The sequence below is a fragment of the Elgaria multicarinata genome, chromosome 5 (genome assembly GCF_023053635.1).
Source record: "Elgaria multicarinata webbii isolate HBS135686 ecotype San Diego chromosome 5, rElgMul1.1.pri, whole genome shotgun sequence".
Classification (NCBI taxonomy): Eukaryota; Metazoa; Chordata; class Lepidosauria; order Squamata; family Anguidae; genus Elgaria; species Elgaria multicarinata.
In genome coordinates, this window is record NC_086175.1 from 112,341,024 (window position 1) to 112,363,817 (window position 22,794).

The window sequence follows — 22,794 nt, forward strand, 5'->3', positions numbered from 1 at the left end:
TCAGAGCCCACGTCATTAGCTGTATGATGTGTTTCCTTACTTGGACAATATATCGATGGGTACTGTCAAAGATAACAATCCACTTGGTTGTAAGGCAGCTCTGTTTTACTGAGCATAATACAGCCATATGGAGAAAGTCCTACAGACAAAGAACTTCTCAACTGGCAGTGTGAAAAGCAGGTATATTTATACATAGTAGCATCTTAGCCAATTAGCAGTTAGCAAAGTTCTAAAGCAAAACAAAGACAGATCAAAGAAAACTTCAATAAACCTTATCAAAAGATGGCCCATAACTCTTCTGGAAATGTCAGGTTGACCTGGATTATCAAGCTAGTTTGCTTGTCTTCTACTATATCAAGAGGTCTTGACAGTTAGAAATTCCAGTTAAGCATTTCCTGGTGATATAACAGTTTTAGCATTTACAGCACATTCAGGCACATATAGTACATTATTCCAATCCCATCATGCAGTTCACTTGAACCAAACTACATACAAAGGCCTACATACAGAGCAGGTATATCAAGCCTTTCTGGCCTTGTTTTCTCAGTACAGATTTCAAAAACGCAAACACTGTGTAGACAAAAGGCCATGAAATGCAAGATGTACAGTCTATGACATTTTTATGCAACGCTCAAAGGTCTACAAAATGAGTAAAGTAACCATTTACCACAGTGGTAATGGACAATAACTCAATCTATTTAGCTTTCCTATGTTACTTTTCTAAATACAGCTGAAGTCTGAATGTGAAATTTCAAGTGATTTGACTCCCTTATCTTGCAAAATGTTTTATAGGAAGCCTGAAATGTGTTGAAAAAATTCTTAAGCCATTTATGGGACAGACTCTCTGCTATGCCTTGGGATGGGATAGAGTTACAACATTGCAGTCAATGGAAATTTGGATGCCTGCCAGTGTCATAAAAATCAAAGAGCTCCCCACTGAGCATATGTTATAGCTTGTTCACTCAATCTCTTCAGTGCACATTCTTAGGCCACAGAGTATGTTGTCACTCTAGAGCCGCCTTCCCAACTCGGTGCCCTCCATATGTTTTGGACTACAACTCCCATCAGCCGTAGCAGCATAGCCAATAGTCCACATTAAGAAAGGCTGCTCTCAAAGTTATTTCAGCATAAAATAGCCACCTTTCTCACCAGAAGAAAGAGGAAGGGTGTTTTAGGGCATGTCTAGACCCAGGAAGGGGATGGGCGTAGAGATGTGAAGGCCCAGAAAAAAAATGAAGAAAAAACGGATTATGGGATGTTTTATTTTAGCATGATGAATAAAATGTTTAAGACAAGGTGTTCAGATATTTACTTCTCCAAATGATTTCTAAAAACTGTACAGTATCAGATTATTACAATGTCTGTGCACCAAGGACAAGCAAGTCCTAGGTTGCAAACTGAGACTACAACTCTCAAATGCAAGAGGAAGATGCATTTCTGCCTCTAGGGGGCACTTCCATAGAAGCAGAGACTGAAACTAATAGTGATAGCTATAGGTCAGAAAATGAGTCTGATTAAATTTCATGCATATTCATTGAACCTTGGTGTGTGTCGTCCCCCCCAATTTTTCTCAGTTCTTTTTATGGGAATGGGGGCTTTATGTCTTGACACTGAAGGACTAGCGGAGACATAAATAATTTTCTTTGTTACTAATGTTGGTGGTTTCTTCTGTTGTTTTTTAAAATTGTTTTTTGCCTGCTCCTCATAAACTGGCAGAACCAAAGAGGTTCCTTACAGTTCAAGTGTTAACAGTTCAGGAGCTTGTAGCTCCATTTGTTACCAAAAAAAAAAAAAAAAAAAGTAAAAAAAGTAAATTAAATTTGTAATAATTGCTTGAACACACTACTTTTAATACCATATTTCTTCGATTCTAAGACGCCATCGATTCTAAGATGCACCCCATTTTTAGAGATGTTTATTTGGGGAAAAAGGGCATCTTAGAATCAAAGAAATACTTCCCTCACCGCCCAGCCAACCTCCTCCCCCCCCTCCGCGCTTTCTTCTAATGGTTGTGTCCTTTTCTTTTTTCCCTCTGTGAGAGAAGAAACTGCCGTTTTCACGGGAAGAAGGGGGGCGTTGAAACAAAGAGCAAACTTAACTCTCCAGTCCCGCTCTTTACTTGTCTGTGCACCAGGGGACGACGGCACGTGAGTAAGTCCCATGGAAATCAATGGGACTTACGAATAAATTTGCCTAACAAAAAACCAGGCGCTTACCCAACCAGCTCCTCGCTCGCATGGCTCAAGGCTGCTGCAGGAGCTTCCTCTTTTCCTCTTACCGTATTGCTTCGATTCTAAGATGCCATCGATTCTAAGATGCAGTCCATTTTTAGAGCTGTTTATTTAGGGAAAAAAGAGCGTCTTAGAAACGAAGAAATACGGTATACCAAATGCAATAATTTTATGCCAAACCAACTTTGACATAATTACATTTTATGTTCCTAAAGTAACAAAGTGACTTTCAATCTGTAAAAAGTGCTTTATTTCAATTTTTCCGAAAATTTTCATTTTTTTCTGGGAGAAAAGGGGGGGGGGACATTTTTTTTCCATGGCTTCAAAATTTCCGGAAACTTTACATCTCTAGATGGGAGGGGGAGAATCTTGCGATATGGTGACTGCGAGATCCTCCTCCTCAGTCTACATGCAGCGCGCGACATCCTGGGAGGAAGAGGACCTTGCGACTGCCATTTTGGGGGTGTGTTTTTTATCGAAAATGAGTGCTCCATCACTAAAGGTAGGTTTATTATTTTTTTAAAAAACAATATCCCGCTCCCCCTCCCACCCCTGGCTCCTCACGTGTACTTGTGAGGAGCCAGGAAGAAACTGGGATGGCTGCCCACACCTCCTGCGGTCTTGGGATGATCCTGAGACTGTGGGAAAAGTCAGGATTAAAGCCGTCCTGGCTATCCTGAGGAAAGGGAGGGATCATCCATCCCTGCCCCTGGGATAGTGCCCCATCTAGACATGCCCTTAGAATACAGGCAGTTTGTGCTGTTCCTTTGATATTAACGATCTCATCCTTGGTGCTGAATCATTAAGGACATTTCCTCATTCAACAATCTGTGTTGATGTAGTTGAGTTGGCAACAATCATTTTGCCAAATGGGGCATAGCAACATCATAAGATGCTCATTATGTGGCACTGTAGGGATTGCTTTATTGGATCAGATGAATCGAAGGTCCATGTAAACCAACACTTGGCCTGTTCAGACAAAACACTAAGCGATGGTTAGGCCGCTAAACCCTATTGTAGCAAATGGTTATGAGTGTGTTTAAACTGTGGTTATGTAGCCACCATGGTTAGGAATGGTTTGCACAACACACTAAGTCATGGTTCATATGACATCCTAAGCCATAATATTTACTTCAAAATGCTTACAAATAAATTGTTCAAAGTTAGAAACGATGTTGTTTAATTACAGCAAAGTAGAAGAGAAAGAATGGGGGGAAAGGAAATAAAAATTAAATTAAAAGAAACAATTAAATATTTAGGAATTAAGATTACAAAAAATTGGGAAGATATGGAAGAGAAAAAATTTAATAGTTTAAAGTAAGAAGTAAGAGGAAAGTTAGAGGAATATAAAAAGATAAAATTATCTTGGTTTGGGAGAATAGCGTTGATAAAAATGAGGATTTTACCAAAAATTATTTTTTTGTTTAGAATGTTACCAATTAAGATATCGGAAAAGGAAATAAAGAGCTGGCAAATTATGGGTAACAATTTTTGTAATGGAGATAGAAAAGCAAGAATTAATAAGAAAATATGGTACAAAATGCAGAGAACAGGGGGATTAGGGCTCCCAAACATTAAATTATATTATGTAGCAAATCAGTTGAGATATGTAATAGAGAGTATAATAGGAATAGGAGATTTAAATTGGTTAGAGGAAAAAAAGGGAAAAGAGTTAGATTGGAAGTTAGAAATAAGGACCATAATTCAAAGTGGAGGAGGAGAATTGAGAACCCTCTTTTAAAGAATGTGTTAGAAATATGGCGAATATATAAAAGGAAATTGTTTCCAGTAATTTCCCCAATAACACTGGTGGTGGTAATGAGAGAGTTTCCTGAAAATTTAAAAGAGGGGTTGGTAAAGAAATTAAAAGATGAGAAAGTACTTAAAATAAGAGATTGGATGGAGAAGATGGGAACTAAGGAAGAAATAAAAGAAAAATTAAAAGGAGGAAATATATCATGGTTCAATTGTGTCCAAATGGAACAATGGACCAACAAATGGCTAAAGGATAATAGAGATTGCAGAAAGAATACTAAATTTGAGGATTTGATCTTACAAAAAGAGAAAGAAAAAGAAGAAAATAAATCAATAAAAGGATTAATGAGTGAAATATATAAGATATTATTGGAAATGGAAACTCAAGAAGAGTCTGTTAGGATGGTATGGGAAACAGATTTGAATGAGAAAATAGAGCAACAGGACTGGGGGAGGTGGAATGGAAACAAAGAGTGTTGAAAAATATGTCTGTAAGGATAAAAGAAAATTATTATAAGGTAATTTGGAGGTGGTATCTAACGCCAATAAAATTAAACTTAATAAATAAAGAGAACTCGATACTTTGTTGGAGAGGATGTCAGGAGAAAAGAACGTATATACATATGTGGTGGAATTGTGAACATGTACAAAAATTATGGAAAATGGTGTATAGAGAAATAAATGAAATAACTGGAATGGATTTAGAAGAAACACCAAGTGTAGCATTATTATCAATGTATGGAAATCTCAAATGTAATCAGAAGGAAAAAGAATTAATAACGAACCTGTTAACAGCTGCAAGGTTAACGATATCCAGAAACTGGAAGGTTCAAGAAGATTATGATATAGAAGATTGTTATAAAGAAATATGGGATATTGCTATAAATGATAAATTAACATGTAATATTAGATTTAGAAGGGGAATAACAAAAAACAATGATTTTGAAGAGATATGGAAATTGTTCCTAGAACATGTACTGTTGAAAGGGAGAGGAAGAACACCTCCAGAAGGCTCAATGCAATTTTGGAAACTAGAATAAGATCCCGAAGGTGATGTAAGTGAGTTAAGAAGTAGAATGTATAGCTAAGAAATAAGAGGAATGTTATGTTATGTATGTATATGATTTATTATGTGTTGTTAAATAATAATAATAATAATAATAATAATAATAATAATAATAATAATAATAATAATATTTTTAAAAAAGCAGGAGGACTTTGTTGACTCATGTCATACTTGTAGGTTTCCCATAGACAAGTGGTTGGCCACTGTGTGTGAGCAGAATGGTGGATTAGATAGGCCCCTGGTCTGATCCATCATGGCTCTTACGTTCTTATGTAACCTATCTAGGTCTGCAATTTATATCCATTACTGTTTTTAGACTCTGTAGCCAAATCAAGTTCTGTCTTGCTTTACACATTAGAAACATGTTTCCATATGTTCCTTCTCCACAGCACAGCCTTTTTTTTTTTTGGCTTGGCAGTAAAGTTACTTTTATTTCCTGTTTTAAAATAATAGGGTTTCATTCCTCTCGTCTTTCTTTTTTTCTTTCAGTTATGAACATCACATGGCTGATCTGTGGATGACAAAGGAATTCTTAAGGATCTGTGTAACCTAAAATATTATATTACAATTGCAACAAGTGGCCAAACTTTCCAAAACAGCACTGGGCTGGCACTCAGGAACATTTATAATTGAAATAACATCTTGGCTTCTCCATTCTGGACCTTGTGATTTCCTCCAGAGTTGGGCCTTCCTGTTCAACAAGTAATAGGTTATAGCAATGCCTATGAGTCTGTAATTTACATGCTTTGTTTTAGTTTTGGTCTTTGGTCTGTAAAAATGTATTTCTTCCACTCTGTAATGATAGGATAACTTTCCCCCTCTTCTCATCAGTAGCCAAAAAGTGACTTCTTTTTTTCCTCTGGGGTTCTACCACATTTGCTTGTAAAAGCCATTGTATGCAAAAAGTCAAACCTGCAGTGTGTTTTATGTCTTGCATATCCTAACTGCAAGACATAAAACTTCTCACTCAGCACTTTTATTTGATGACAATTCTCCTCTTTGAGGAGCCCCTAGGTCTTCCCAAAGAGCTCAAGTCTCTTCTCTATAGTTATTTAAATGAACAAAGTCAAAAGGAGTATGATTTAAATTCCACAGTGCCATGTGTGGAATTTAATCAATCAATCAATCAATCAATTTAATATCTATAGCACCCAATAGCTAAACCTCACCGGCTGGTTCACAAAACAAGACTTCAAACCATAAAATATAATAAAGCAATAAAGCATAAAGTATAAAAATGAATTATATTTAAATTATAAAAATTTAAACCAGAATAAAACTAGAGTAAAAAACATAGTAAAAGCCAGCAGTAGTGCAAAGAACTTAAAACATACTAAGAGCACAATTCTACCCATCCTGGAGCCTTCCAACTACCCTATGGTAGTTGATGGTCTTTCTAGTCACTCCAAACTCTTTTCTCTCTGAATCCTCTAGCTGATGCATGTGGGTGTGGATGGAGGTCAAGAGGCTTGTGGATCCAGCAGATCCACATCCTTTTACCTCCCTGCCCACAGTCCCACCACCCAAATTTCCATTTCCCCTCCTCCCGAGGTCATGACACTGACCTCAGGAAAGGCAGCCACTGTAGAGGTTTCTGTAGTGACCGGGAAGAGTGTGTGTTTTTCTATCAATGCCAAAATCCACACCCTTTGATACCAACTTCCAAAGGAATGTGGTTGGTCTTCCATAAACACCATTTCCTGTCACCAAGGAGAAAATCAGACCTTTATGCAGAATGTCCTTATTTTGGCCATCAAAAAAGATCAACAGCATCAATGGAGGAGCAAGAGTCCCTTGATGCTTTGTTATGAGAACAATCTCTACTAGCTCCCCCAAATTATTCACCAGTGTATAAACCCACCACATGTGTAACTATGACCCATGGTTCACACAATCTCTCCAACAAACAAATGAACTATTTTTTACAAATATAATGCAGCCTTAAGAACATAAGAAGAGCCCTGCAGAATCAGATCCAATGTCTATCTAGTCCAAAGTTCTGTTTCCATAATGGCCGAAAGCCACCATGACTACTACTGTTGTTTACACCTTGCTAAGCCAGGAGAGAAGGTAGTAATGCATTATTTGTTTACACCGTTGACAGGCAAATTAACAGAAGATATTATCTACACAATGTTGGTGACTTGAGGCAATCTACTTCTGTTTTGGCAGTGTTAATTGAACTCTGGTTTAAATTTATGTGCCCAGACTTTACATACCTTCTGATCCAACATGTTTAAATATGTGTGTGTGTACAAAGTACTTTAGTAGTTTTCCTATTTGCTTTAAATTCTTTGCTGGCCTGAGCATCTTAAGGTAAAGTGCACAAATCCAAACACATACGTAAGTGTACATCTTCTAGGGAATAGAAAACTCGCAGGCTGCTCGCCCCGTGAGTTTGCCGAGCCCTGCTCACCCGGCCCTGCTCCATTAGCGCAGTCGAGGGAATTGCACACTTTCTGGAGGACCCGAAAAGTACGCTTTGGCTCCCTCCCACACGCCAATCGAGGCTTTAAAGGCCTTCTTAATGCAAGGTTAAATGGGCCTTCAAGGCCCCAAATGGCGCGGAGGGGGGCGCCATTAAAGTGGAATGGAAAAGTGGATGCATGTCAGAGTGGAACCGCGTCTGACTGCTCTTGAGCCTGTCCTGGTGCTGGGCATGTACGCCTGGGCTTGTGAGGGCTGGACACGGAAGCGCCCGCTGTCCTTGAGGGCCCAGGCGGATTTTCACCCCAACGCTAATGTATTCTATCTTACTTTGGAGGCACATTTGAATAAAAATATTTTTATTGCAAAGTTCATTTCCTAGATGCTTACGGACAAGAACAAAATTACTGTGAAAAATAAAAGAGGAGTCTTATCTTTTGCTCATACTAAGGTCAAGCTACATGGTACACTGCATGTCCCGTCCCCCATCCACGCTTGGAGTTCTAAACCCATGCTTGGAAGGGAAACTGGTTTGGAGTACTGGTAAGGAGGAAAATCACGTAGGGAGGGAAAGACTTCTAGAGGGTCTGTATGCATAACAGCTGGGGCTTTGCATGTGTAATCCTGTTAAGGAAGCTGGAATTATGGTGAGCAGTAGTTCAGTAGAGAGGAACAATCCAGAGGGGTGTGTTCTCTTGCCCTATTTTGGTGAGATGCATTTCCTCTTTTTTGGAAATGAGTAAGTGGCCACCCTAGCTGTTGAGCTAATGTTATATTTGTCTGCAGTGTAACAGGTAGTTTAGCCATCAGGCTTGAATAAATCCCCATGACTATGGAACAGCTGTTGACAGCACTTTTTTATGTGACTTGGATCCAACTAGTCCAGCATTCTGTTCACACAGTGGCCAACCAACTGTCCATGAGAAACCGACAAGCAGGACATGAGTTCAACAGCACACTCCTACCCATCTTCCCCAGCAACTAGTGCACACAGGCTTACTGCCTCTGTTACTGGAGGTAGCACATAGCCATCAGGACTAGAAACCTTTGATAGCTTTATTTCCAGGAATTTGTCCAATCCCCTTCTAAACCCATCCACAGTAGTGGCATTCACTACATGTTGTGGTAGTGAATTCCATAGTTTAACCATGTGCTGTGTGAAGAAGTCCTTCCTTTCATCTGTCCCGAATCTCCCACTCATGCCCTCTCAGAGGTCAAGAGAGCCCCAGGCCACTTCCATAATGTCACTTTAGAATTTTAGAATTTTCAATAAAACAGAGTATTTTACCAGTTATGGTTTGAATGATTGAAATGACCCTGTTCAGACAGCACACAAAGCCACAGTGGTTAAGCATTTTGAGCTAAACTTTATGGCTTAGCATGTTGTGTGAACCATTCCTAACCATGGTGGCTACATAACCATTGTTTAAACACACTTAGGCCATTTCTTCATCTGGCTTTTTCCTGGGATCATCCCATGATCATCCCTGTGCATGCAAATGACACACAGGGGATCCTGGGAGCAGGCAAGGATGATCCCTCCATTTTCCTGGGATAATCCTTAGCTGTAGAAAGGGAATCACTAACCATTTACTGCAAAAGCATTAGCAGCCTAACCATGGCTTAGGGTGTTGTCTGAACAGGCCCAGTGTGTTACATGTAGTCTATAGACTTAATTCTGCTTTAAATGTTCCACCACAGATGGCAATGTCCTACAATATAATTGTGCTATTCACAAGATTATAAAAAACCAATTCATCGTGCACCCTGTAATAGGACACATGTTTAAAGTTGAATGATGAATGTCTTCTTTTTTCAGTCCTGTCAGTTTATATCAGTGTCTGTATGTATAACCTCATTTGTAGATAATGTCAAGTCTAAATTTGAGGTCCTCTGTGAATGTGAGGTCTGGGCCAAATGCCCCCTCACCCCCTATGATAGGTCCAGCTCCTACCAATCAGCTTCCTGGGATGACCCCAGGAAGTAGTATTATGAAAGAGGGAGAAAATGTTTCTCTATTCACTCTCTATTCACTTTCCCATACCATGGCAGTGCATTGGAATTACTGTCAAGTCAAGTAAGACTCACCAATCACAATGGGCAATAGAAAACAAGCTAGCTCTGCTAATAGTCTGCCTCAGAGGAGGCTGGTGGCTCTTATTTCAGTGGGGCTGTGAATTCGCTCTGGGTTTCAGTCAGAACCAGTCAGAATTCTAAAGGAGCTACCCAAAGTGCTGAGCCCTATTCCCAAAATGGGATCAGCAGCTTGGATAGCTCCTTTAGAGTTCTGATGGGTTCTCACTGAGTAGATTTATAGCCCCACTGAAATAAGAGTCACCAGTCTCCACTGGTCTTCATCCATAGCAGCTGGGGCTTTGCATGTGTAATACTATAAAAGAAGCTGGAATTATGGAGAACAATAGTTCAGTAGAGATAAACAATCCAGCACACTCACCTAGAAAGTGGATTGGGATGATTCACAGGCATTGGGGTGGTGATAAATAGTCAAAATTATAAAATCATGACGATCATGGGAGGATATCTACATACTGAAATTGCTCTTCATTCTGTTTATCAATTGTATATGTTTTTGTATTCTTTTAATACAATCATTATATTATATTATATTATATTATATAGGGTTTTTCATTTTCTTTTGTTATAACTCAGTCAGGCAACAAATACTGGTTAATTTTTCATAGTCCTACAAGGCCCTCTTGTGGGCAAAATCCAGGCAGCGGTATTAGGAGTTGTGTCCTGTCAGCAGCGGTGGCAAGGTTAATATTGCAAGGACATAAATGTAATAAAACGTGCAAAATAAAAAGAATGCTGGGTCCCCCCCCCCCAATTATGTTGCAGATATTGGAAAAGAAACGAACAAAGAGTTTCATTGTCAAGGTTCATCTCATTTCTAAAAATTGCAGAACTATTCAGGGGAACTGAAGTAAATGCATCATTTTAAGGACTAAAATAACCATGAGATGCCTTTCTATTGTTATAACTTGGGTAAAACGCATATAAAAAGACAATTACCTGGCCAATCAGATTAATGGCTTCAAAGCATAGCTTTACAGCAATTTAAATTTTGTGCGTGGGTGAATTCAGCGTGTCACTGTGTTAGTGTTGTTCCTGTTAAGAGCCTTGTGACATCTTAAAGACCCTCTTCAGACAACACGCTAAGCTACAGTGGCTAAACATTTTGAGCTAAATGTTATGACTTAGCGTGTCGTGTGAACCATTCCTAACCATGGTAGCTACATAACCACGGCTTAAATACGCTCATGAACCATTTGCTGCAAAAGGATTAGCAGCCTGACCACGGCTTAGCATGTTGTTTGAACAGGCCTATTGAGTAACAGGTTTTTCCTGGCTTGAGCCAGGGGTGGACAACACATGCCCTGTAGCCACCCCGGCCATTTTTTTGTGGGCATGGCTGGAAAATTTGCCACCAACATTCGACAACGTAGCGACTGAGGGCAGAAAAGAGCAGCTTCTGAATTTTGCTTCTGAATGAGGTGCATGGGGAACAACCACTTTGTTTGGAAGTAGCATCGCATCACGGAAGCCCTCTGGGAGCGCAAGTTTGCTTCCAAAGAAGGTGTGTGCTTTGCTTTGAAGTAAAATGGCTGCTTCTTGGCTGCCTTTCAGCAGCAAATTTGGCATCACAGTAGCAGCACTGGGGGTTAGTGGTCCAGCCCCTGGTGGGACCAACCATGGCATAAGCATTGGTGGGCATTAGTTTACAAAAACGTATGTGATAATAAATCATGCCAAGCACCTTGGATAGCTCCTTTAAAGTTCCAACTGAAACGCAGAGCTGATTCACACACGCCCCCACTGACATTGGAGTCACCAACCTCCACGATTAGTCTTTAAGGTGCCTTCCTTTTCTTGCCACAAACTAATAAGGCTGTCTCTCAGGAAATTGTTATTGCTTTGATTACTATTACCCTTAAAGGCAGCCTAAAAATAATTTTAAATAAATACATATTCGTTTATTATTTATATCATACCTTAAAATACACGGAGTACAGTTGCAGGAAGTCATGTACATTTTTAGTAAGGTATACAGAAGGAAATCAGGACACGATGAAATAAGATCCTTACTGGAGGGAACAAAGTAAATCTAGTCCAGCATTTTGATCTTTCAAAAAAAGCTTACAAGCAAGTCTTGAAGATTGTACCCTCTACAGTGATAAATTTTGATAGCTGCCATAGCCTTCTGGATAAGGAGAATCCAAAGATGATCCTATCTTTCTCTCTCACCTCATATATAACCACCCCCACATATAGATTGCACAAACGCAATACAAGAACTTCAATACCCAATTTATTAGGATCAGCTGTCAGGAATGGAATAGTGAGCTGCCCCCCTTCTCTGGCTTCGTCTATGCTAATGTCACCAATATTTATTTATTTATTACATTTATATACCACCCCACAGCTGAAGCTCTCTGGGCGGTTCACAAAAGTTAAAACAGTAAACATTAAAAAGTATACAAAATTTAAAAACCATCAGAGACATAAAAAACAACAGTATAAAAACAATAATAGTAAAGTCTGAAAGCTAGTTATCCCCCCCTCCCGCACACACACACATTTTACTTGCCAGAGTAAGGAGAATTTGTCAATTACCCCGGCACTGTGGCAGAAGATGTCATCACTCCTGCTCTGAAAAAATCCTGGAGCTGGGCTTCCCCCATGTTCCTTCTCCACTCCATCATTGCCCCTTTCCTGGATCTCAGTTGGCCCAACTTCTTTTCATTTCTTATATTTCTATACTACCCAATAACTAACGCTCTCTGGGTGGTTTACAAGGGTGATTTACATGCGAGGTGGTTTACACATTAAGCCATGGTGAGGGCTACTAATCCTTTTGCAGCAAGTGGTTAGCGAGCATGGTTAAATTGTGGTTATGTAGCCATCATGGTTAGGAAAACGCCATAATGACACACTAAGCCATTATGGTTAACTCAAAATCTTTAACTATCATGGCTTAGCTTGTTGTCTAAACAGGGCCACAGATTAAAACTGTAAAAATACAATATTGTACATAATCAAACACATATCCAAACAATTTTAATAATGGACAATAAAAAAATCCCATGACTTGATTAAAAAACTTATACTATCAAATATCTGAGAATAGAGGAAGGTCTCAGTGGTGCCCCCCCCCAATTATGAAATGATCTCCCCAATGAGGCTCTCCTGGCACCAACATTGTTATTCGGCCTCAGGTTAAGACTTTTCTCTTCTCCCAGGCACTTAACATATGCTGAGTTTTTTTTAACTGACCCCAGAATAGTTGTTTTAAATGGATATTGCTGTTTTTATGCTTGATGGTTTTGATGGTTTTAAATCTCTGTATATTTGTTTTTAATGTTCACTGTTTTTAACTTTTGTAAATCACCCAGAGAGCTTTGGCTATGGGGCGGTATATAAATGTAATAAATAAATAAATGCCATCTAGAACAGATAATAATATTGGTGCCAAATGATCCTCGTCGGAAAGATCATTCCATAATGGAGGGGGGGCACCACCGAGAAGGCCCTCTCCATTGTTGCTTTCATGGCTTATCACAACGTGCTGAGAAAGGTGCCCTTCCATACTTAATGCAATGGAGAGTATCTTATATCTCATATCTGTATCTGAGTAAAATGTGAGAAGCAGGCCATCTACGCTGGAGGTACACGGAACATAGGGTACATCTAGAGCAGCAGTTTCCCACACAATCTGCTATCAGTCATTACCTGAGGAGGTGGCACAGTCGGTCCTCAGCTCACCCTGGATCTGTCACTCCAGTGTTTATGTTCCATTATCATGCTCAAAGGCAGCACCCTGCCAAATACAAGGTGCTGGGCACAAATCTTGGAGTTGGTCTTCCTCATGCTCCCCCTCTACTCCATCACTGGTCCTTTTCTGTTATTTCCTTCAAGCAGGAGGAAAGTCAGATCCAAAAGCACTCCATTATTTATTTATTTATTTATTACATTTCTATACCGCCCAATAGCTGAAGCTCTCTGGGCGGTTCACAAAAATTAAAACCATAATAAAACAACCAACATGTTAAAAGCACAATTACAAAATACAGTATAAAAAGCACAACCAGGATAAAACCACCCAACAAAATTGATATAAGATTAAAATACAGAGTTAGAACAGTAAAATTTAAATTTAAGTTAAAATTAAGTGTTAAAATACTGAGAGAATAAAAAGGTCTTAAGCTGGCGACGAAAACAGTACAGTGTAGGTGCCAGGCGGACCTCTCTGGGGAGCTCATTCCACAACCGTGTGCCACAGCGGAGAAAGTGTTGTGCCATAATGCTATCTTTCAGGAGAGTTGGATCCTATCTAGAAAGGGTAAATCCACAACTTCCAGGGTTGCTTGGCCCTATTATTATTATTATTATTATTATTATTATTATTATTATCAATAATCATTCATGTTAGAAATATGGCAGGTTCTTGTCCCTGACCTTAGGTACGAAAGATGAGCGTAGAAAACACTGCAGAGGACACCACGTATCAGTATACTGAGGTGCGACTCGAACAGGGTCGGACCCCGATCGGAGCTTGCACACTACTTTTATTCACATAGGGTCAGCTGACAACAAACAGAAAAGGGGGTGGGATAAAGGGGGTGGGATACATTTACACAATCTGTGTACGAGAGGAGTGGGATACATTTCTAAACAGGATACCTTTACCTAGTCCCATCCCCCTTCCCTGCCATTCCACATCTCTCTGGAATGTGTAAGTCAGCTACTTCCTCTTGCAGGGTCTACAGAAAGCACAAAGGGCATCTTAAAACTCAATTAACCCTTTCATTTCTTACAATCCCCCCTTTGAGACTCACTTCCTCTTTAAAATGATGTGAAGTCTCACTTATTTCTTTTACTCTCACGGGGGTATTGCAGTGTATTCTTCTCATGTATTATTGTCTATAAGTACAGATTTTAAGCTTAGCCTTCTCAAGATGTTTCGAGGTATATGCTTTTTCTTTGCTGGCTTCTTGTGTGGGACCCCTGTCGGCTTCTGGTACTGCGGCAGGGGGACCTACGTTGGTGTCCTCAGGGATGTATGGTTTTAATCTATTACAATGTGTCTATTCATTTGACTCAATGAGTTTTACACAAGCATGTGTGACCAGTCCAACTACATATGGCCCTTCCCAAGACGACCCTAAAGTTGTTTTATTCCACTTTTTCAGCCACACTTGGTCTCCGGGCTGGAACCGATGCAGTGGGGCGTCTAAGGGAAGCGTCTGCCGGGTCACTGCGTATTCTCGAAGCTGTAAAAGACATAACTGAAGGCCAGTTAAATGTTCTCGTAATTGGCTGTCTCTTATCTCTTATGTAACTCTAAATGAATGTGGCTGGGGAATGGGGGTGGAAATCTAAAAAGCATCTCAAAGGGTGACACTCCAATTCTTCTTCGTGGCATAACCCGTGCTTTGGTGAGGGCTATAGGTAATGCATCTACCCAAGACATCTGAAGTTCTATTTGTAATTTTTGCAACGTGCTCTTCAGGGTCCTATTCATTCTCTCAACCTGCCCTGAGGCCTGAGGCCTCCAGGGTGCATGCAACTTCCACTCAATTTGCAAAGCTTGTGCAAAAGCCTGTGTTACTTCTGAAGTAAAATGAAACCTTAAGTCACTCTCTAAACATTCAGATACTCCATACCTGGGGACAATCTCTTGTAACAGTTTAACAACCACAATGTACAGTTTCTACAAGGAAATGCTTCTACCCACCCCGTAAGCTGGCAAACAATAACCAAAAGATATTTATATCCCTTGGAGGGCGGGAGCTCAGCAAAATCAATTTGCACTCGTTGGAAAGGGTAATATGCAAGCGGCTGACCACCTGGTGGCACTTCTTTTGCAGAAGGTCCAGCCTTCTGACATACTTGACAACTCTGGGTGACCCGCTTCGCTGCTATGGTGATCCCTGGGCAAAACATTTGCCTTTTAACATATTCAATCAGGGCTGTCATTCCCGGGTGCCTCAACTGGGCATGAATCATTACAGCAAGGGCGTGTACTAAGGCCTCTGGGATACAAATTCTTCTATCTGGGAGCCCCTTCCATCCTTCTGGGAGCTCCGTCACAGTCAGCTCTTTTTCTAGCGGCCTCCTGCGCCGCCTCATCTGCTAGCTGGTTTCCTTTTCGAAGGTATGGATCAGTGCTCTTCTCGTGTGCCTGCACATGCATTATGGAGACTTTTTCTGGAAGCTTAACAGCCAAAAGCAGTTGTTCCAGCAAACTCTGGTGTTGTACAGGCTGTCCATTTGAAGACACAAACCCCCGAGTGGACCAAAGTCTAGCATGGGCATGGCAAACCCCAAATACATACAAACTGTCTGTATAAATGTTCACTTCTTGCCCTTTTCCAAGTTCGAGGGCTTTCATTAATGCCACTAACTCAGCTGCTTGAGCTGAATATTTACTGGGCAATTTCTCCAGGTACCTTCGAGCGGGTTTAATCATGATTACAGCACATCTGGTATATCTCTGTCCATCTTTAACAAAGCTGGATCCATCCACAAACATCTCAAGATCTGGCTTCACAAGGGGTACGTCTGACAGGTCGGGGCGAAGTTTGGTATCTATCTCAAGGACTTCTTCACAATTCACCTGGTCCCTTCTTCTGCCCTTCTCCCTCCTTCTAAAATGCTGCTATAATCTTCACAGTTCTCTTCTCTCAGACACCCCCCTTGCTATCTCTAGTAAGGCCAGCAGGGGCAATCTCAGAGCTCCTGGAGTCTTTTGGAGCTTTCTCCAAATATCTGGGGCAGCCTGCCCGATAAATTGCATAGTCATTAAACGCAAATTCTCTGGTAAGCTCATATCAAGGTCCATATTCTTCTTCGAACCCTGTCTTCAGCCTTTCCAAAAAGGCAGCTGGAGTCTCATTCTTCTCCTGCCTGATATCAAGGGCCTTACTGAGATTCGGGGCTTTCCTGGCTGACTTTCGCATTCCTTCTAGTAGCAGAGAAAAATATCTCTGGTGCCTTTCTCTTCTTGCATCACTATTCACGTCCCAACCAAGGTCTTGTGTAGGAAGGGCAGCTGTAATTACATTTTCAGTGGCCCCAGGCTTCCCGGACAGAAACTGCACTCTTGCTCTTGCCAATATCGTGGACTTAATCTCCAGCAGGCAAGAATTAAGGAGCATTTGGGAGTCATGCCATGTGGGGCAGTGGGTACTAGCGAGAGATTCACTCTCCTGACGCGGATGCCATGGGGCCGTGGGCATGGTATATGGAGGAGGCACAAGATCATCATCTTCCCCTTGCTGAAACACTTCCTTTTTCACAGAATGTTTCAGTGATTCTTCCTGAGGTTTTATTCTACGGATCACCATGACAGGGTTGCAGGCAAACACCCATTTGGGTGGTGGCTTAGAGGTGACCACAGTCTGCCAAGGAAACTGATCTAATCTCTCTGTGTCTGTCACTATAACATGAACAGCGCTAACAAGGGGAGAAAGAACCCCCTTTTGGCCAAGATGTACTGTCCATTCTCTAGTACACAGTTGTTCTAACCTATCCTTTTTCATCTTTACTCCATAATCACCACACAAGTGCTTTAAAATTCTTCAAACAGCACTGTAAGGGCGTGGGTTCCCCTCCTTGACGGGACTGTGAACCACCCATCCTTTTATAGGGGTCCTAGAACTCACACAAACACTCACACAGAAGTGTCAATCACTTCGTTCTCTGCCGGCCTCAATCCGTCATTCAGCTTGTAATTGAGGAACCGCGGCTCGGAACTCCACCTTCAGGCGGACCGTGGGACTTTCTCCGAAAAGTCCTCCTTTTGTCCTTCATACACACACCACACAAGTGAGTTCCCCCCCTTCTCTAGGTGCTCTGGTGTTTCTAACCAAACACACTCACCGGGCATATTGTTCACTCCATCCATCTGGGACCGACCCTTAAGGTGCGTCTGCAGTGGCTCAAGCCTAGCCCATCTCCGACCAGCGGGTTCTACGGAGCTCCAAAGCACGGTCCCATGTTGGAGAGACAGCTGAACTCAGCGGGTCGCGACTTCTCTTCCACCGTGCCTTCGCAGCTTTGAACTACCGCAGCCCGCTCAGGGACGGAGATCCGAGTCACGGCACCAGAAATTGTTAGAAATATGGCAGGTTCTTGTCCCTGTCCTTAGGTATGAAAGACGAGCGTAGAAAACACTGCAGAGGACACCACGTATCAGTATACTGAGGTGCAACTCGAACAGGGTCGGACCCCGATCGAAGCTTGCACACCACTTTTATTCACATAGGGTCAGCTGACAACAAACAGAAAAGGGGGTGGGATACATTTACACAATCTGTGTACGAGAGGAGTGGGATACATTTCTAAACAGGATACCTTTACCTAGTCCCATCCCCCTTCCCTGCCATTCCACATCTCTCTGGAATGTGTGAGTCAGCTACTTCCTCTTGCAGGGTCTACAGAAAGCACAAAGGGCATCTTAAAACTCAATTAACCCTTTCATTTCTTACAATTCATATCCCACCTTTTTTCCTCCAAAGAACCCAAGGCGGTATGCATAATCCTCTTCCCCTCCATGTTATCCTCACAACAACAACCCTGTGAGGTAGGTTGGGCTGAGAGTCTGTGACTGGCCCAAAGTCACCCAGTGGGTTTCCATGGCCGACTGGGGACTAGAACCCAGATCACCTGACTCCCAGTCCAACACCTTAGCCACTACACCACACTGGCTCTCAGTGTGGGAGAGAACAGAAAAAGTCCATTCATACATCAAAGGTATCAGGCTGGCACAGTTGATGCTTACCTACCAAAAAATGGGAGGTTTGAGTTTCCTTAAATTTGGGCTTAGACATATTTATCCATATCTAAGAGAAGAGCAGAAGTTGATTTGCAGCTTCTTGACAGGGAATGGGAATGGCAAACACACACAGATCTCCTCCAATTTAAACCAACCCACTCTCCTTTATCCATATCTTTTTCTACCCCTGACTGACTTGCAAATAAGAAGGTAATGAGTGAAAGAAAAGTTTACATTTGCCATGCTATTAAAACTCATACTTTCATTTGGGGTTAATTTAATGTTTTATGTTTTGATCCTTTTTCTTTTCTTTTTTTTTAAAAAAATATCATTATGTCATTTGCATACAATAGATTACAATGGGAAAGTAACATGATCTTTTCAGGATTTGTTCCTCATAAAGCCTTGTTTTGAGCTTCAAGAGCAGGGCAGGCAATCTGTTGTCCTCCAGATGTTTTGGACTACAGCTCCCAGAATCCTTGACCATTGGTCATTCTGGCTGTGTTTATGGGAGTTGTCGTCCAAAACATCTGAAGGGCACTAGGTTGCCTGCCCTGTTCTGGAGTATTTGAATCCCAAAACAATGCTGCAGTTGTAACTGCAAGCCTTTAAGTGTCTACTTGGAAGGAAGTCCAATGAGTTCAATGGGACTTACTCCCAGGTAAATGCATATAGGATTGCAGCCATGCAGTGCAGGCCTGTACATGACTTATCATAAATAAGCCCTACTGAGGTATGATGTGCGTACAGGATTGCATGCAATTTCTCCCTACTCTTTTGTATGTGTAAAGTCTGGTCGGTGACTGCAATAAAGTTGATGATGATGACAACTGCAGCCTAAGGAAACTAAATTGTTCATCTTGTTTTTTCTTCCATGTTGAAAAAGGTAACACCAAAAATGTAAATAATAATAATTGCTGTAAAATAATTTGTACTTGCCACTTTTCCCCTTTCCATTTGTTGGAAATTGGTAATCTGTCAGTTTGATAGGATCTTGCCCTTGCACTCTCAAAAGTATCTGAATTGCCAATTGATGGTCTGTATAGATTTCTAAGATTAGGGATACTGTAGCCCTTTAAAAAATAGGAGAGAGAGAAGGAAGGAAGGAAGGGGGAGCTAGAGACTTTGCTGCATTAAATTAGTTTAGATAGGCTGAGGCTGCAGCAGCAGTGATCATGTCTGGCTCCACAAAAACAGCTGATTTTACCAAAGGCAGGCACTCCTCTTAAGTGGTAGATGCAGTCAAGTAGAAACCGCTGATGGAAGAAATGGTATAACTCTCTGGCCAGTGTGTGGATGCTGTTTAGAGAGAAATAGTCAGTGTGGCTGACCTGGGCTGGCTGTTCATCTGCTAATGTAAGTACCGGCTGGGTAGTAAACTGCTCAGTCACTGCAGTTGCTTGAGTGAGATTTTATAGGACGCACCATGCTGTTAGCTTCCATTGTCCTTAAGGCAATGACAATCGCTTTTGGTTCAAGCAAGCCATCCACTGATTTGTCTGCCCATCTTGGAGGATATTTTTTTTAAAGTCTGGGGGGGTATGTTTAGGGGTGGATGAAATATGTGTTTTGCTGGCTTGCTTTTGGTCTTTATTGCACTCTCAATTGGGGAAAATAGGAATGTTACTGCAGGCTTAGGAACAGGCTTGTTGTAGGACTGTGGGGCTCGACCCATCAGGCACCCCTAGCCCTGTGCAACCTCTATTAATTTTAGTGGGGCTTGGATGGAGACACAGTAGGGGTGTCTGAACAGCTGTGCCCTTGGACAGTAGCTCTTGAACACTGATTTCACGATGCGCCCTTTGTTTGAAATGACACTCACTGACATCATTAGAGGCTAAAAATATTCCTGATGCAGTTGGACAGAACTACAGGCATTTCTTCCACTGCTTTCAGTAACGAGTATTTTTTTTTCTTGCGCAGTGGAGCTATGAATCAGTTTATTTATTTATTTATTTTTACATCTTGGCAGATTTCTTAAAGTCTCCACAAAGCCAAGCAGATGTCAAGTATGACTGATGTGACAAGAGTGCCTGAGTCTTGGATCTTTAAAAAACATTATTTTAAAAGCTAATGGTTGTATTTTGGACAATAACCATTCTTCCTATGGCAACCTCGTACGGTGTATTTTGGCAGCTGCTTTTCAGTGAATGCATTTCCTCTGTCTGGATATAGGCATGAAATTAGGTGTTCTTGGTAACAGGTGAAAAACGGATAGGCTTTCTAGAGCATATGGAGACAATGGCTCGGTGATGAGTATTTTGATTGCAGCTTGACCCATTCATTCCCACACTGTGTCAAATTGATTGTTAAAGGATACAGATGGGCCAACAGCAAAGTTATTTAATAAGCAATGAAACAAAGGCCAGCATCTTTCATTCCCATGTAAGATTTTTATTTTTTTTAGTATCAGGAGCTCCATCTGGTCCTTGCTGAAATTTACTGGTAATTCTAGAGACAGAAAGATGAAGTTGATTCAGTTTTGCTATGTGCTTTTTCAATAGACATTATAGGTCTTTATGCAGAGTATTGGGAGGGCCTTATGTCCATTAACAATAGGTGTTGGGAAATGGCTGAATTCTAATACATTCACCTTATTCAAGGACACCACAGCTCCAAAAAACTTATTTAAAAGGCTGCTTCTCCAAAGAATTCTGTGGAACATCAAACCCTTGCAATTTAATTTAATTTATAGTTTGGCTGTCTGTCACTGTTCATTGACTTATGCTTCTTATGAGTAAACAATTGCAGAAGAAATTGGATTTCAGTAGAATATGCTTGACTACAGGTTGAGTATATATAAAGCGTCTTTGTGTTTTCTGATGTCTGTGAGTTCTGCTTCCAGCTAATTCCTTGTCACAGGAGTTCTTTGAGGAAGGTAGAAACCCAGATGCCAGCTCTGTAAGTCTGCCCTGATGAGGGATCCAGTATGGTGTAGTGGCTACAAAGCTGGCTTTTGATCAGATCTGAGTTCAAGTCTATACCCAGCCACAAAGCTGGGTCTGTCACTCTCTCAGCCTAGCCTTACCTCACAGGGTTGGTGTGAAGTTAAACAATTAATTTATTATCCAACTCTTTAATCTTTGGAGCTCCAGAGCAGCTTAGAGTTTAAAAACATAAATAGAATCAAACATAATTTAAAAGCAGCAGCAGCACAATCTCAGGAAATAAAATGCATAAAACTCTCATGTAAAAACAGGCCTTAAAAAGCTTGCATGAAGAGTGGGGTGGGTTTTTTTACTCCCCCATGAAAAATGACTGAAAAAGCCCTGTAATGAAATAAGGATGCAAGTAGTGTGAAAGTGTGATGAGTATATAGCAAAAGTACTAAATATTTTCATAGACTGAGCAATATAAATAAATTTTGAAATGCAGTATTTGGGGGGCCTGGGAGAAAACTTGGGTAAATATAAAAGTCTTTGCATGATGGGGGAACCTTAAGGTTTGTGTCAGACACACCTTCTTACCGAGATCAGTCCACAGTTAGGGTACAACAGAAAAGGTGCTTTTCCCAATTATCACCCACTCTGCCTTAGATGGCAGACAAACCTGTTAAAACACAGGTAGATCCGTGTGGGAGAAGATGTGTCATGTACTGGGGAGCTATGCCATTTAGGGCTTTTAAGAGGGGGTGGGGAGAGACGGAAACAGTCATGTCCATTGCCCTGAAACCATTGGAGGAAGGATGGGATAAAAAATATGAGTAATTTTTTTGTGGATGCATCTTATGTTTTGCTCCCAGGAGCACTTCAGTTCTCAGCATCCCTGTTTGCACAACACATATTTTCAGAGCCTCCTGTCAAAAACTATAGGAGAATGTTGCTCACAAATTCTAGAACTGTATAGCTGGAAGAGTCAGTCTAGCAGTAAGCCTGTGTGCACCAGTTGCTGGGGGAACATGGGTGTGAGGGTGCTGTTGCACTGTGTCCTGTTTGTGGGTCGACAGCTTGTTGGCCACTTGTGTGAACAGACTGCTGGATTAGATGGACCCTTGGTCTGATCCAGCAGGGCTCTACTTATGTTCTCCACCAACTCTGTACTGAAGCATTGTCCATACTTAAACACCCCTTGCCAGGCTTGCTGGTAGGGATACGCGCTGGGGAGCGCCATTTCTGAAGCCCTGCCAAGGAATGTTTTATGACCTTTGATGCAGAAATCTGTTCTAGATCACCTTGCTCATCTTGAGCGGGTTCCAGATTTAAGATAGATCAACTGCACTGGTGGGGGTTGATTTCCTCATAAGCTCCTTGCTTCAGCAGCCCCTCCAGGCTCCTGCAAATGCTACACAGAGGACCAGGAGATGCTGAATGAGGAGAAGGAGGGATCCTCAAAAATCAGATGGAGTAGAAGCCTTTCTCTTCAGGAAGGCAGTTCTTGGATCCAAGCCCTTATATAAATACGGGTGGGTGCTGCATATACTTCAATTTTAAGAATGGGTTTAAAGTTTTTCTATCCCAATTGTTACAAAGTACATTTCTAAAGGAACACACAGTTGTCATTTGTACTGCTCTTTTCCT

At 41.2% G+C, this 22,794-nt stretch overlaps 1 protein-coding gene across 1 annotated transcript in view; it reads left to right on the forward strand.

The window, feature by feature from the left end:
* The first annotated feature begins 19,432 nt into the window (after positions 1-19,432).
* The window catches only part of SACS (sacsin molecular chaperone), a 63,600-nt gene continuing 60,238 nt past the window's right edge, over positions 19,433-22,794 (forward strand). Inside the window, exon 1 of the mRNA XM_063127023.1 lies at positions 19,433-19,633. Coding sequence (XP_062983093.1) covers positions 19,632-19,633 — 2 coding nt within the window. The 5' untranslated portion in view covers positions 19,433-19,631. The remainder of the gene's footprint in view (positions 19,634-22,794) is intronic.